Source organism: Helianthus annuus, chromosome 11 (genome assembly GCF_002127325.2).
Source record: "Helianthus annuus cultivar XRQ/B chromosome 11, HanXRQr2.0-SUNRISE, whole genome shotgun sequence".
Lineage (NCBI taxonomy): Eukaryota > Viridiplantae > Streptophyta > Magnoliopsida > Asterales > Asteraceae > Helianthus > Helianthus annuus.
Genome location: NC_035443.2, coordinates 159069980 through 159084031, shown reverse-complemented (window position 1 = coordinate 159084031; position 14052 = coordinate 159069980). Strand labels below are relative to the sequence as shown.

Below are 14052 nucleotides of genomic sequence, written 5' to 3'. Positions count from 1 at the left end.
TACGAGTCACGGTTGGTCAAAATGGGTACTGGTCAGGGTGGATCGTTTAAAAAAATGATCATTTTGGTTTGTGTAAGAATGGGTTTGTCAAATTGGATAGTTGAAATGGGTTGTTTAAAAAAATTATCAAATAACTAAATAATAATTACAACTATGTTTGTTATATGGAAACGAGCGACAGTGGCTGGGTTGAATGGCGGGTTGAAACGGTCGGGTTACACACTGGTATACTAGACCAAACATTTTGTTCCTTTATATAAATTTTAAAAAACTAAAATATTTTTAAACATAATATTATTTAACTCTGTAGTTTGGGACTCATGTCTTTCGCTCCTCCAACAAGTGTATATCTTTGCGCAAACTCAGATGTATGGGAATGGACTGTATTTAATTTAATTTTGTGTACACTTTATGCAGATTAGCTTTGTTGTTTATAGATTCATTCATGTTGTTACTATAATACATCAACGTAACCCGTCCACCAAACATGTATTAAACTAGTTAACGTTAGTTTATTTTTATCGAATTACGCTTGAAACATTAATTTTTTAAACCGGTTTTACATGACGTAATGCGTGGGTTTGGTTAACGAAATACACAAATGCATGGGCACACGTTAGGTGTGTTATGATCCTATAACTTGCTCATAACTAAATGCATTTTAACAAGTCTGTAATTTGTTTCTCATAAGTCTGTACATGATACGAAAACAAATCATTTTTAGATCATAAAATGTTACAACCAAAATGGTAGAACTTGTACCAAAAGACTTTAGTCCAGTGGAAAAGAGTGCAATTTGGGTTATAAACCCTACATTAGTTGCCAATACAACCGATGTGGGACAAGTCTCATACCTTGCAATGGATTTAGTCCATAAAAATCGACCCTTCTTAAGGACCAACGTCCTCGTTGGGAAGGTCAACGTTCTCGTTGGTTGTGACGGCTTCCTCTGTGGGCAATAAACGAGTCTGGCTCTGATACTATTGTTACCACCCAAATAGTAGAACTTGTTCCAAAAGACTAGCCTAGTAGGAAAGGATGTCATTTGGGCTATACGCCCCACATTAATTGCCCATAGAATTGATATGAGACTACCCTTGGATTCAGTCCATAACATAAAACTATCAAAGATCAAGAAAAGAAGAGTGACACTACTGATACAGGTGTTCGACTAAATCAGCCACGTTTCTATCATCTTCTACGTGTCATCAGAATGTCTCTCTTGGTAACACGTGTTTCGTTAATAGCCCAAGATTTTCATGTGTTTTTAACCTCCGTCACCAGTTAAAGACTCTCAACCTCTCACACCCAAAAGTCACGATTTTCCGGCAAGAATTTCAAAGATCCGGAGACGATTTTCATGTGTTAGGTACTTTTTAAATTTAATCATTTTATTAATGTTTAACCATTTTATTATTAATGTCAATTGCTTAAACAAAATTGATTTTAGTTGACCCGTAGTATTTTTTTTTCTTATCCGTTTAACAGTATTTAATCAGACTAGTTAGTAATATTTTTAAAAGAAATTTATTATGGTATCTTGAAAATAAAATAAAATAAAAAGTTATGTTGATAAAACTGATTATCCGTTCAAAAAATTGAGGTCATTATTACAAGCCCAACAAGAAGCCACCCGATATTCAGCAAACTTCGGGAAAAAAGAAATACCTTTAAACGTAACATTTTTTCTGAATCTTTGAAGCCCAAGAAAAAAGAAAGGGTCATTGAATTCAGAAACACTTTCTCAAAACTAACAATAAAAGAAGAGAAAGAAGAGAAAGATATTATATCTTTAGACGAATTCAGAACAATTTGGCCAAAGGCTAGAGTCCTAAGCCAAAACGATTTCAAGTTCGAACATATTTACACGGAAGATAAGGCTCCTAAAAGTCTTATTATCTTTTGTCCAGGTGCAAGCCAAGAACTAGTTTCTCTAGCATTTTCTGCTGGATTAGTAAAGTTCATTTACCCTTCTCCTAATTTACTTGAAATAAGTAATCTATCTGAAGGAGTGAAGAAAGCTATTAAACATCTTCGAAAGAAAATTGCCGCTGCAAGAGATGCAAATATCTTCAAGTGTAGTTCTACACTCCCTGACTGGTATCAAGGAAAAACCTTTCCAAGTTACCATCATTTAGAAATTGGTATTGCCAAAACAAGAACAGTCAACCCTTCAAGGGTTGTGAAAGAAGATTATGAAGACTATGAAAAATGGTTAGATATTAGAACAAAAGGATTTATACAAATCCTAAATAACCTACAAAAAATTAAAGCAGGAAGCTTTAATAAAGTAAATTATTGCAGCTCCAATTGCATAATTACTAGCTATAGTGGAACTCCGTTACCACTACATGAAAAAGAAGTTCTAGAAAGGATGGAGCAACACATTATTTTCAATAAAATAGAAGCAGGCGCCGCCACTAAAGAACAACTTTGCCAAAAGTTACAACGCACAATTGAAGAACATCAGTTTGAATATTGTAAAGCATCTTCTTCGGAAGAAAACAAAGCATCTGCTGAAAAAAGCAGCTATTCTTCAGATAAAGACACTCGAGAACTGGACCCAACACATGGGTTTGTCGACTAAATAAACGTCATCCATGACGATTGATTAAGGGCTATAATGGTCTTTTGTAAAATTAACTTCTACTATATAAAGAAGTTGAATTCTCTAAGTTTAGGGCCCCCTCATCTCTCGTATCCTTTCCTTTCCAACTTTTCTTTTATAACTTAAATGTGTGTAAGCGAGTAAACTCCTTGCTAAAGGAGAGTGTTATGTAAATATCAAGAAGTTCTTCCTTATGGAAGAACAATTATGAATAAAAATATCAGTTTCCTTTATCCATTATGTTCATCTTTAAAATTTTGTAAAACCTGGAGCCCTGGAGCCACAAGAGTACCGTTTAGGCAGAAGGCTGTAGGGAAGAATTGGTTGGGTTGGTCACTTGAAAAAATCAAATTAAAGATTTACTTAGCCGGATAAGAAGAAAGGTATATTTTATTCTAACTGCTAAATTACTTCGAAATATTTACAATAATCTCTCCTTAAGAATTTTTATAAATATCTGTTTTATAAACATATACAAACAACAATCGATTAACTACTATCGAAATTAAATGATTTACTCAATCAAAAAATGTAGTAATAACTACAAATGAATGAATTTCATAAATTCAAAATTATGAATTCTATATTCAAAGGATTGATTCCACAATTCAAAACAAACGATTTTAAAATCGTTTGCTTTAATCAACAAGATACTACAAGTTTTGTAAACATTTGCTTTAGTCAACTTATGACAACCAAAAAGAATAATGGCTTTAGTAAAAAAATGACACCCATAAACAATACTTGTTTTAGCAAAGGCTCTACGACAAAATTTGTAATCAAATTTAATGATTACAAAGTACTATCAAATGGAAGGCATTTTTTGTCTACGACAAAATTGCAATCAAATTTGATGATTACAAAGAATGAATTCAATTTACTAGATGAATTCACTTTACAAGAACCATAAATGACATCGTTGTCATTCTTTGTCATTCAGTTGAATAGAAACAATTCTAGCTCCATTTACTAGCACATGGTCAACATAACTTTTGTCTACGACAAATTAGATGTATAAATAACTACATAAAAACATGAAATGGAGGTTTTAATACATGAAGTGGATATATAAACAGTTGGGTTCGGTTCATTTTGGTTTAGTTAACTTTAGCTAACCGAGGGTACAAAAATTAAAAAAAAAATATCTGATAACCAATTCTTTGTTAATTCGATTAATTCGGTTGATTTCGAATTCTTTTTCGCTTGTTTTCGTTTCGGTTATTGCTCACCCCTAGATACTGTTAATCACGTAACATATAAAAAAAGAGTTAATTACATAGTTAGTCCCTATGGTTTGCACAAAGTAACATACTTAGGTACTAATAGTTTAAAATCACATTCTAGGGTATTAACTTTTCATTTTGTAACGTTTGGATGTATTAACGTTATTTGTAGGTTTAAGATCACATTCTATTAGTACCTAAGTATGTTATTTTGTGCAAACCACATGGACTAACTATGTTAATACCCTAGAAGTTAATACCTCCAAATGCTACAAAATGAAAAGTTAATACCCCAGAAGGTGATTTTAAACTATTAGTACCTAAGTATGTTATTTTGTGCAAAACACAGGGACTAACTATGTAATTAACTCTAAAAAAAATTAAGTTAAGAAACTATAGTAATATAATACCTAAATTAAAGAGAATAAAATTTCTATTTTTATGGTGTATTTAAAAAAAAAACATTAATGTATAAGAGGGTATGATCATTTGTTTAAAAATTATATGGATAACTGATTAATGGGGGGGGGGGGGGGGAATTAATTTTTATGTAAATAAAAAATTGAGTAAATTGATGGGCCAAAAATGTATATTTGCATTTAAAAGTTTTTAACATATGGATTAGCGATTAGTGTGTTCTAACTTAATCAAATATTGTTGTATTACTTAAATTTTAATATGTCCATGGATGCCTACGAATCCATGAGTGGAATCCAAACCCTAGATACATAATAAATCTAATATCTAATAGTAAGTTCATTATTGACCGTGTAGGTCTTAGAAGTCAGTGGTAAGTTTTTATTAAAAAATTTACATGTTTTAATGTGTGTGTATTTCATGAAATGCATTGTGATCTTGAAAACAAAACTATGTAATTTAAATTTTATATATATTAACAATCTCGATAAACAAAGATTTGGTAAGCACGAATAATTTGTACAGGTAATTATGAGCAAAGGAAATGTGCCATGTAGGCAAAATTACGCAGGGCCAACAAGTAGGCTCAATATTCCCACACCAGTGACACCACTAGAAAGCAAACGCACCGAGTTAGAACGATTGAGGAAGGAGTACAAACAAATAATGAAAGTTCTCGCAAGATATTTACATGAGTATGATTACAGCGGAGATGATCACAGTGAAGATGATAGTTATGAGAACGGGATGGCGTGGCTTGTAGGATTACGAGGAACACCACACCGCCCCCCTCGGCCCCGCACGGTTATAGGATGAGCAGCCCCACCTCGCGCGTCCTACTCTCAAAAATTTGACTGTTGCCCCCTATGTTACCGTTGGACCACAATGGCTATAAAAAATAAGTTAATTAATTTATAAATACGTCAATGTTACCCCCTTGTTATCGTTGTTATCATCGTTGGTGTAACATCTGTCGAAAATGGATCCCCGAAACCTTACTTGTATTAGACCCAATGGCTATCAAAATGAATTAATTCATTTATTCTATACGAACGCATTTTAGTCACAAATACTCGGGAGATTCGATTCAATCACCCGAGTATTTCTTACAATAAACAATCTGATTCAATCACCCGAGTACATACTCACAATTGCTCTTAACAATCCGATTCAATCACCCTAGGACGCCCCACAATTCGATCTATTGTTATTTCCCTCACCATTTTCTTTCACATGTTTGACCCAAACCCGGACACATTTCAAACACTTTCCAAAAATCACAAGGAACTTGAGTTTGTTCCACAAACCTAACAAGCTGAGCCAGAGGTTGTTCTCGAAACCCAACCGGAACTGTTAAAAAAAAGATAAAACTTAACAAGATGAACCGAAATCGAAACCCAACTTGTTTTCATACGTGCTTTGTGTGATGTTTCTGTTGTTTCAATTTATGAAAATATTCTCTAAACAATTACTTGAGTAAAGAGCATTTTGTGTCTCTAAGGTGTTGTGGAAGGATCAACTTGATTCCCTAATTTGAAAATCTCGCTACCTAAGTATCTATGGTTTGCATTTTGCTACACTATGAGTCCTTCTGTCAAAGGCCGGCAATAGATATCTGTATAAGACACGATTAGACCTGTGTGACAACCCTCACCAAATCAGGTATCCGTATGAATTAATTACTATTTAATTACTGCTTAATTACTGTGCTTGCTTTCAATTGTGGATAAACTGCTACTTGAATACTAATACATATACTTGCCTGCATCATACTTTATTAACTGTCACTCTATTAATTACATACAGAACTTTAGTGACAACCTTGATGCACAAAAGCACAGTAGCACAATGAACGGATAACCCATTAAACATGCTGATATAGCCAGCATCAGGCAGACACTGCCTCTAAGGCCTGTATGAGCCAGAGAATAGTTTACTACACTAGTAGAGAGTGTAGGGAAATGAGGGTTGTAGAACTGCGTCACTAGGTATAAGTTATAGTGACCGGATGTGCCTAAAACGTATTTTAAACACAAAATTCTGCACTTTAATATAAAAATTCAGCATTTAAGCTAACTAGTAAAGTGCAAAAATATGGAAAATAATACTAAACACTTTCCAAAGTGTCGGGAATTCTTTCTGTCACTAAAAAATAATAATAAAGACACTTTAAAGCTTTGTTTGACACTTTAACGGATCAGTATCCAACCGAACAACCGGACTTAACCCGGGACATAAAAATATTGTCATTAACATTGTTTTTTCTTTTTCTGAGCCAGTTAGGGTCCCCGAATACCCTAACACCCGTTATAATTTACAACACACTCAGTGGCGGACCCAGGAATTTTTTTCTGGGGGTGCGGAATATTTTCAAAGATTTTAGACCCTTAGCTGTATAAAAATATCAGTTCATAGCGGGTCGGGTCGGGTCGGATCATGTAAGACAAAAGAATATCAAACTAAAATTTACAAATCATCAAAAACACGTCAAACGTCATTACAAATTACAAACGTATTTAAAATTGTGCCCTATAGGTTTTTTTTTTTGAAATATATTCAAAATATCATCTAAGGATACTAAACACGTCATAAGTTCATTATACTCTTACTCATTGTTCCTAACACATATAATTTGCTCCATTAGTTCATACAACAACACTAAACACTTAAACAAAATAAACAATCATGTTCAACCATAGCCATAACTTTCAATTATATTTTTAAACATTCAAGCCCTAATATTAAATGTTGATTACTTGTAACTAATCATTTAAACAAACAAAGCTATAAATAAAACAACAAAGTCATTTAACTACAAATCTAGAACAACAAAAAAATCAAAAAAAAAATATAAAAAGATCCCCCTTACACATCTATATTTTCTTCTAATCATCACATAAAACAAAATAAATAAATAAATAAATAAATAAACCATACTAGTTCTATATTGGAATTCTGACGTAATATGGGTCTGTACAACCGGAATTTTGGTTTTTCTGGTAAAAAAAAAAAGCCACCAGGTCGTGAGCAGTGGCGTCAAGTTGCTGGGAGTTTTTTTGAGGGTGGGATTTGGAAATGGAATGGGTGGACGGGTTTGGGTTATTTTATTTAGTTCAAATTTCTTTAGGTTGGGTTTGGGCTTGTGTTAATAAAAATTGATTGCAGATTGGGCTTTGATTGGATTAAATAATTAAGGGAATAAATTGTTAATAATTATTTTTTTTCTAAGTGGGGCGGTTGAAAATTTCAAGGGGTGTGGGTAAAAAATTCCAATGGGTGCGGTCGGGATTTCCGACGAAAAATAACACTAAAATTTTTTTTTTCATGGGGTGCGCCCGCCCACCCTAACCTTAATGTGGGTACGCCCCTGAACACACTAGTAACTAGTTAACCTCCTAATTTTAACATAACTATATCCTAATCATTTAGTTCAAAATGAACCGATTACCACCCCCCCTTAACCAAGTTCGGTTCCCCATAGGGGACACCATCTTACAACCTTGATTATTTTAATCCCCCATGCCATATATCTAGATGACATAATTTCTTTTGGTTAATTAGAAAGGTTTGGCCTATAAGTACAAGCATAAATCTCTTGTAACCTTCACAAACACTTGAACAAAAATCACTCTCATCCCTCTCCCTCTCTAGATATCTCGGCCGACAACCAAGCCCCACATCCATCCATTTCTCGATTTTGATCTTGCAAGTTCAAGCTTATACAAGTGTGAAGGATCTCATACGAGGAAGCCCGGTGCTTGCGGATTGCCAAGGACCTCTCTACGACGCTTTTAACCACTCGTTTTTCGCCTAGTTTCTTCCCTAGCCTTGAGCTAGTAGTAAGTAACTCTAAACGCCTTCTTCATCTATACTAAAGTCTATTCTAAAGTGGTTAATAAGAATTTTGTCGGTTGAAAATCATGAACATGCAAGATCAAAGTCTAAAAGTCTACTTAAATGATGAACAAGATGGTTAATAGATGAATAATAGTGCAAAACTTGTGAAACTAGTTTTGTTATGATTATTTATTGTTGTTGATTGCTAGTGTTTGAATGGATCATCATCAAACCACGCTAGATCATGTTCATGGAACATGAACTAGCCTTATGTTAAGTCGTAAAGTTATTAGATGACGACCCTTTCAAACATAAACATGAACTTGTGTAAAAACAATTTTTCTTATGAAACGGAGTTCTAAACTAGTAGATCTAAGGATCTACAAGTGGTATTTTCGAAGAACCAAGTGTAAGATGAAATCATATTTTTAAGCCGGATCTTTCATAAACTAAAGGTGATTTTGTGAACACACAAGTGTGTAGACACTTGTGTAACGAAAGGATTCAACCAAGAAATATTTTCGTAAATACCGACTAGAAGTTGTAAAACTTCATATTCTTTAAAAATAAGGTTTTCAAGAAAATGATTTTATTATTTTTTTTTTAGAAATGGAAAGATCCACTAAAGGTGTTGAAGAGTTACTACGCACTTTTACATAACCCACAAGTTCATGTGTTTTGCGATTTATATCTATTTTGATTAGTTTGATGATGGAATATTGTTTGTTAATGTTGGGAACATTGTTGATTTGAATTTTAAAAGAAAATGATACGCTTGAAAGCGTGGCTACCTCCAGTTACAGGGGAAACTCTTGCGAAATTTTTCTAGAAATATAAACACTTGAAAATATTTTGGTAACAAGTGTCTATAACTATATTTTACCTTGTTTTCAAAATATAAATTTTACCACGATTTTTATTACAAAACTTCCAAGAGTCGGAGGTGGGATTTTCACAAAATAAAACTTGAAAAATATATATTTAGTATATATTTTCCATAACAACACTTGTGAGATTTTTATGATTATTTTGTGAACTATACAAATATTATTCTTAGGGTAAAAATAATATTACTGATTATTAACGGCTCCAAAAAAATAATACGAACGCCTTCACAATAAATATTTAAGTTACACCGGCATTATTATTATTATTGCCACACGAATCATAAACTGTAACTTACGTATTTCCAGAAAATACTCATAAGTGTGTATTTTGACAAGGATATTATTTTGGAAAATTATATGGAATAAAAAATAATATTTTTGGGAAAAAATATTTATATTTTGAAGTTGGAATTAAAATATATTGTAAATGAGACTTAGTAATATATTTCGAAATTTTACGAACGCACATGTATTAAAACCCCCATCCTTGGGAAGGAATATATATATTACCAAATAACTACGAAGTGTAAACAACTATTTCCCAAAGATATTAAACCTTAAACTAAAGCACGACCGTCCGTCTAATAGAAGTTAGTACGTGTAGGTCGTCGCACAGCAGATTTTCTGGGAGTTACTTTTTAGAGACGCACTTCGGTGAGTTCATGTCCCCCTTTTCTCTTAACTGTTTTCAGTTTGCTAAACTGCGGGGGTGAAATACATGTTACTATGTTTACGAGTACTTCATACATGGTATGATTAGCGTAAGGAGGGTTGCCACTTAGATCATGTGAGTGGGTAGGCGTGAACTGAAGGCCATTAATCCTCAGAGTAGGACCGAGGGACAGTAGCGGTAGATCTATCTGGGTGTAGCGAGCCCAGCCCCAGGCCCAACAGAATGGACCTCGGGGTGACTTTGTACCCGACGCAAAAATCTGCTAGGTTTGAGTCTTCCTACTGCACATCACACATATCAATGGCCTTGCAAACCATTGGTGATCTATTTTTCCTTATTTGCTACATACCAGGGTTTTTATACTTACAAAGGGTTTTACATACTCACTACACATGAACTCTCTCAACATTTTTGTTGATTTTTCCAACTTACATGTATTTCAGGGAACTAAGGATTTTGGCACGGTATGCTACGCTGCGTTTGAGTTACGGGATCATCCTCGTTTAGGGATTGCGACTTTTACCTGGACGAGTCGCAAGTCTTAAACGGTGTTTATTTTAAAGTTTGTGGTTATGTCTTAAGAACAATGTTTTCATTTTGGTAGATTGTAATTTCCGTTGCATGTGTCAACACTTTGAGACAATGTTGTTACTTTTGTTTTTAAGACTTTAATGGATGATTCTGCATGGTTTTACTTTCATATAGCTATGTTATGATTAAGCTATGGTATTAAGAAGTCACACCAAATAAACCCACGCTTCCACAAAGCCAGGGTTTGACAGCTTGGTATCAGAGCTCTGATCATAGCGAACTAGGATTCCTTCTCGAGTCTAGACTATGATCACTAGGGCTCTCGCGAAAACATTTTTACACTGCATACCACTTAAGTCAAGATCCAAAACGTTTTTACAAATAAAAGTTGAGCACATTTTATTTATTCGTTATGGCTCAATCTGGGAGGCTGAGGCTCGGTCTGGGAGGCCGAGGTAGTTGTCTAGTGGGACTAGGGAGTCAGTCTGGGAGGCTGGGAAAGTTGTCTAGTGGGACTAGGGAGTCAGTCTGGGAGGCTGGGAGAGTTGTCTAGTGGGACTAGGGAATCAGTCTAGGAGGCTGGGAAGTTAATCTAGTGGGACTAGGAAGATCAGTCTGGGAGGCTGGGAGGCTAGTGGGACTAGGAGAACTATTTGATTGCTTATTGATGACTAATGTGTTTACCTGACTATGTGATTGATTATTTGTGCATATGTGTGTTTGTATTACAGACGCTATGGCTTCATCTGGCACAGGAGAGTCGGACACCACTGACCCTATACCCGTAGTATCGGACGACAGAGTGTCATCGGAGCGAGAGGTGTATACTTCGGACACCATCAGTACAGACGACGATGATTTCCAGCCGTTTGCACTACCCGATGCCGTGATTGAGCCCGCTGATGGCCCCATCGCTGGGGATTTGCCGCTTGTGGTGATCCCTGCTCCCATACCCCTTGCCATGTACCCTGTTATCGATATGCCTCTTGACGTAGTCGCTGATGACGACGTCGATTTGTTTGACGAGGAGCCACTGGAGGATGACGTTGAGGGCGAGGCCCTTATAGCTGCCGACGATCTCTTGCTTCTCGCAGATGCTCCTACTGAGGAGTCACCTGCCCATTCACCTGTCCCAGACTCTTTCGACTCTGTGGCATCGGCACCATCACACGCGCAGGGCGCGCAACACTACTCACATGATTCAGACCCCGATAGGGCGTCATCTGCTGCACCTGCCCCTGCCCTGTGTTTTGCTATTGATCATGACATTGATGAGGATTCCGACCCCGTCTTCCCACCTGGGTTCGACCAGACCAGGACATTGAGTTTATACACCTAGATCAGCCCATGGAGGACCAGTTGATCCTGTTGACCCTGCGTTTGCTGACCTCGCAGATTTCGAGATGGAGTTTGACGACCCGGAGCCTGCTGTGGCCCCCGAGCCAGTAGTTGCTCCAGACCCCGTATTCGAGCATGACCCTATTCATGCTGATGTACCCATTGTTGATCCTCTGATTGCTGATGTACCTATCGATGATCATCCTATTGTTGCTCCACTGTTGGAGGATGAGCATGCTGTTGATGCTCAGGTTGATGCCCTTCACATTGCTGATATTCCTGCTGATCCTGTTATTGCCCCTCCTTTTCCTGACCCGGTGCCTCTAGAGCCCGACCATGCACTCTTTGCGACTCATGTTGACCCCAGTTATGCGCACACGCGAAATGGGTGGATAGATGACGATGATGAGTACCCGCCTTTTGTGGTGCCAGTTACACCTGTTCCAGCACCTGCTTCAGCTCCTTTTGATGCACCCTTGTTTCCCACACACACTGCTGATGCTAATCGCGCAGATCTGCCCATCACATTTCTCCAGGAGATCCCTCCGCCACGTCCTGGAGAGGGCTCTTCTCGTCAGCCTTTCGGCCATGCACCTTTTCTGACTGGAGGAGATCAGTTTGCACCGCAGATCCCTCATCATACTGCTGTTCCCCCTGTTGCACCGTTTACTGTGCCATCTTTTACTCCATCCAGCGAGCCTTTTCTCTGGACCTACCGCCCATCATGCCACCATCTGATCCCTATCATCCTTATCACATGGGTTATTCTGTAGAGGATGTTCTCAGGTCATTCATGATCCAGCAGGAGGCACTGACACGTCGCGTGCAGGTGCTCGAGAGAGCACAGCGACCACCATGCCAGTGCTAGGGCCAGACTCACCCTGTGATATCACACCCCCCTCGTTCGTTATCTCTAGACTCTGCTGCTCGTTTTTGGACTCAGGAGCAGCAGCTAGCGTATCTTTTGCATTCTCACCGAGCCATGGAGGAGGATTGGCTTCACATGCGCCGACTGTTCTATTCTCATTTTCCCCCTCCTCCACCGCCATCAGCGTAGGGCTATTTTGTACGACACGGGTGGACTTTTGTTGAGAAGACGGCGATTGCACAGACTGCACAGCTTTTTGGAGACTGCATATTGATCATGACTTTTGTTGTTATGTATATGGGATATTGTTGACATTGATTTGATATTTTGGACTGGGGTGATGTAGCCCTTAGTCGTTGATGTGTATGATACCGATATGAACTTGTAAACTTTACTTTGTGGTCTCAATTTATGGCAATGCAATCGCAGTATTCTCATCACATGTGATGTTTGATTGATTATTTATGTTCTATAACATGAGATGTTATGTTGTTGATTTATTTATAACATGGGATGTTGTGTGATTGATTTATTTATAACATGGGATGTTATGTGATTGGTTTGTTTTAACATGAGATGTTATGTATTACTACTATCGTTATATACGTACACTTTACTATGACCTGACCAACGTGAACACATCTTTTAGAAGATGCCACCGAGACGTCAGACACGCATGCCTACCAATGAGGCAGAACTTTAGCAGGTCATCGCGGCCGCCATCGCGCAATACGCCGCCTCCCAAGGAGGAACTAGCGGAAGTAATTCTGGCAATACTGGCAACAACAATCCGCCTCATGGTAATACTAAGTCATTAAGGCATACCATGATACATTGGATATCTCTAGCAAGTTTGCTAATGCCATTCATATATTGTAACGTATGTGTAGGGTGCACCTACAAGCAGTTCCTAGACTGCAAGCCTGTCAACTTTGATGGCATCGGAGGTGCTGTTGCTTTTGTTCGATGGGCCGAGAAGACAGAGTCAGTTCTCCGCATGAGCAAATGCGCTCCAGACCAGCAAGTTACTTACATTTCTGGGCTATTCTTGGACGGAGCCCTATCATGGTGGAATTTACAAGTCCAAACCCTTGGTGAAGCCGCTGCATATGCAATGACATGGGACGAGCTGAAAGAGCTCATGCACAGAAAGTACTGTTCACGTGCGGAGATACAAAAGTTGGAAACTGAATTTTGGCATTTGAAGATGGAAGGTCCGAAAATTGCAGAGTATGTTCAAAGGTTTCACGACTTATCTCATGTGGTACCTTACATGGTTACACCAGAATTCAAGCGAATCGAGCGCTTCATTTGGGGTTTAGCTCCTCAAATCATAAGTATGGTGACCTCTTCAAAGCCGGAAACAATTACTGAGGCAATTGATCTGAGCGTGGCTCTCACTGAGGAGGCTATCCGCCTAAACAAGTTTTCTGATGTTGAGCAAAAGAAGCCGGAGACTCATGTAGAGTCGTCCGGGGGTAATAAAAGGAAGTTCTCAAATTTCAAACAAGGAACAAGCGGGGTTGTTAAGAAAGGAGAACCAAGCGCACCAGTCCAAGCTACAACTGGTACTGGGAAGAAAGGAAAGGGATATATGGGTACACATCCCAAGTGTAACACCTGCCAGCGTCACCATTCTGGCCGGTGTGGGTCAAAAGTATGCGAAGCTT

At 37.5% G+C, this 14052-nt stretch overlaps 1 protein-coding gene and 1 long non-coding RNA gene across 2 annotated transcripts; both read left to right on the top strand.

Annotated features, from left to right (window-relative positions):
- The first annotated feature begins 1914 nt into the window (after positions 1-1914).
- Positions 1915-5167, top strand: LOC110890857. The gene is made up of 2 exons (XR_002564827.2): positions 1915-2991; positions 4774-5167. It is a non-coding gene; the product is annotated as an uncharacterized LOC110890857 (long non-coding RNA).
- Positions 5168-10912: 5745 nt separating this feature from the next.
- On the top strand, positions 10913-12287 carry LOC110888641. The gene is made up of 2 exons (XM_022136157.1): positions 10913-11464; positions 11742-12287. The coding sequence occupies exons 1-2, from the start codon at positions 10913-10915 to the stop codon at positions 12285-12287; spliced, it is 1098 nt and encodes a 365-aa protein (XP_021991849.1).
- The last annotated feature ends 1765 nt before the right edge of the window (positions 12288-14052 follow it).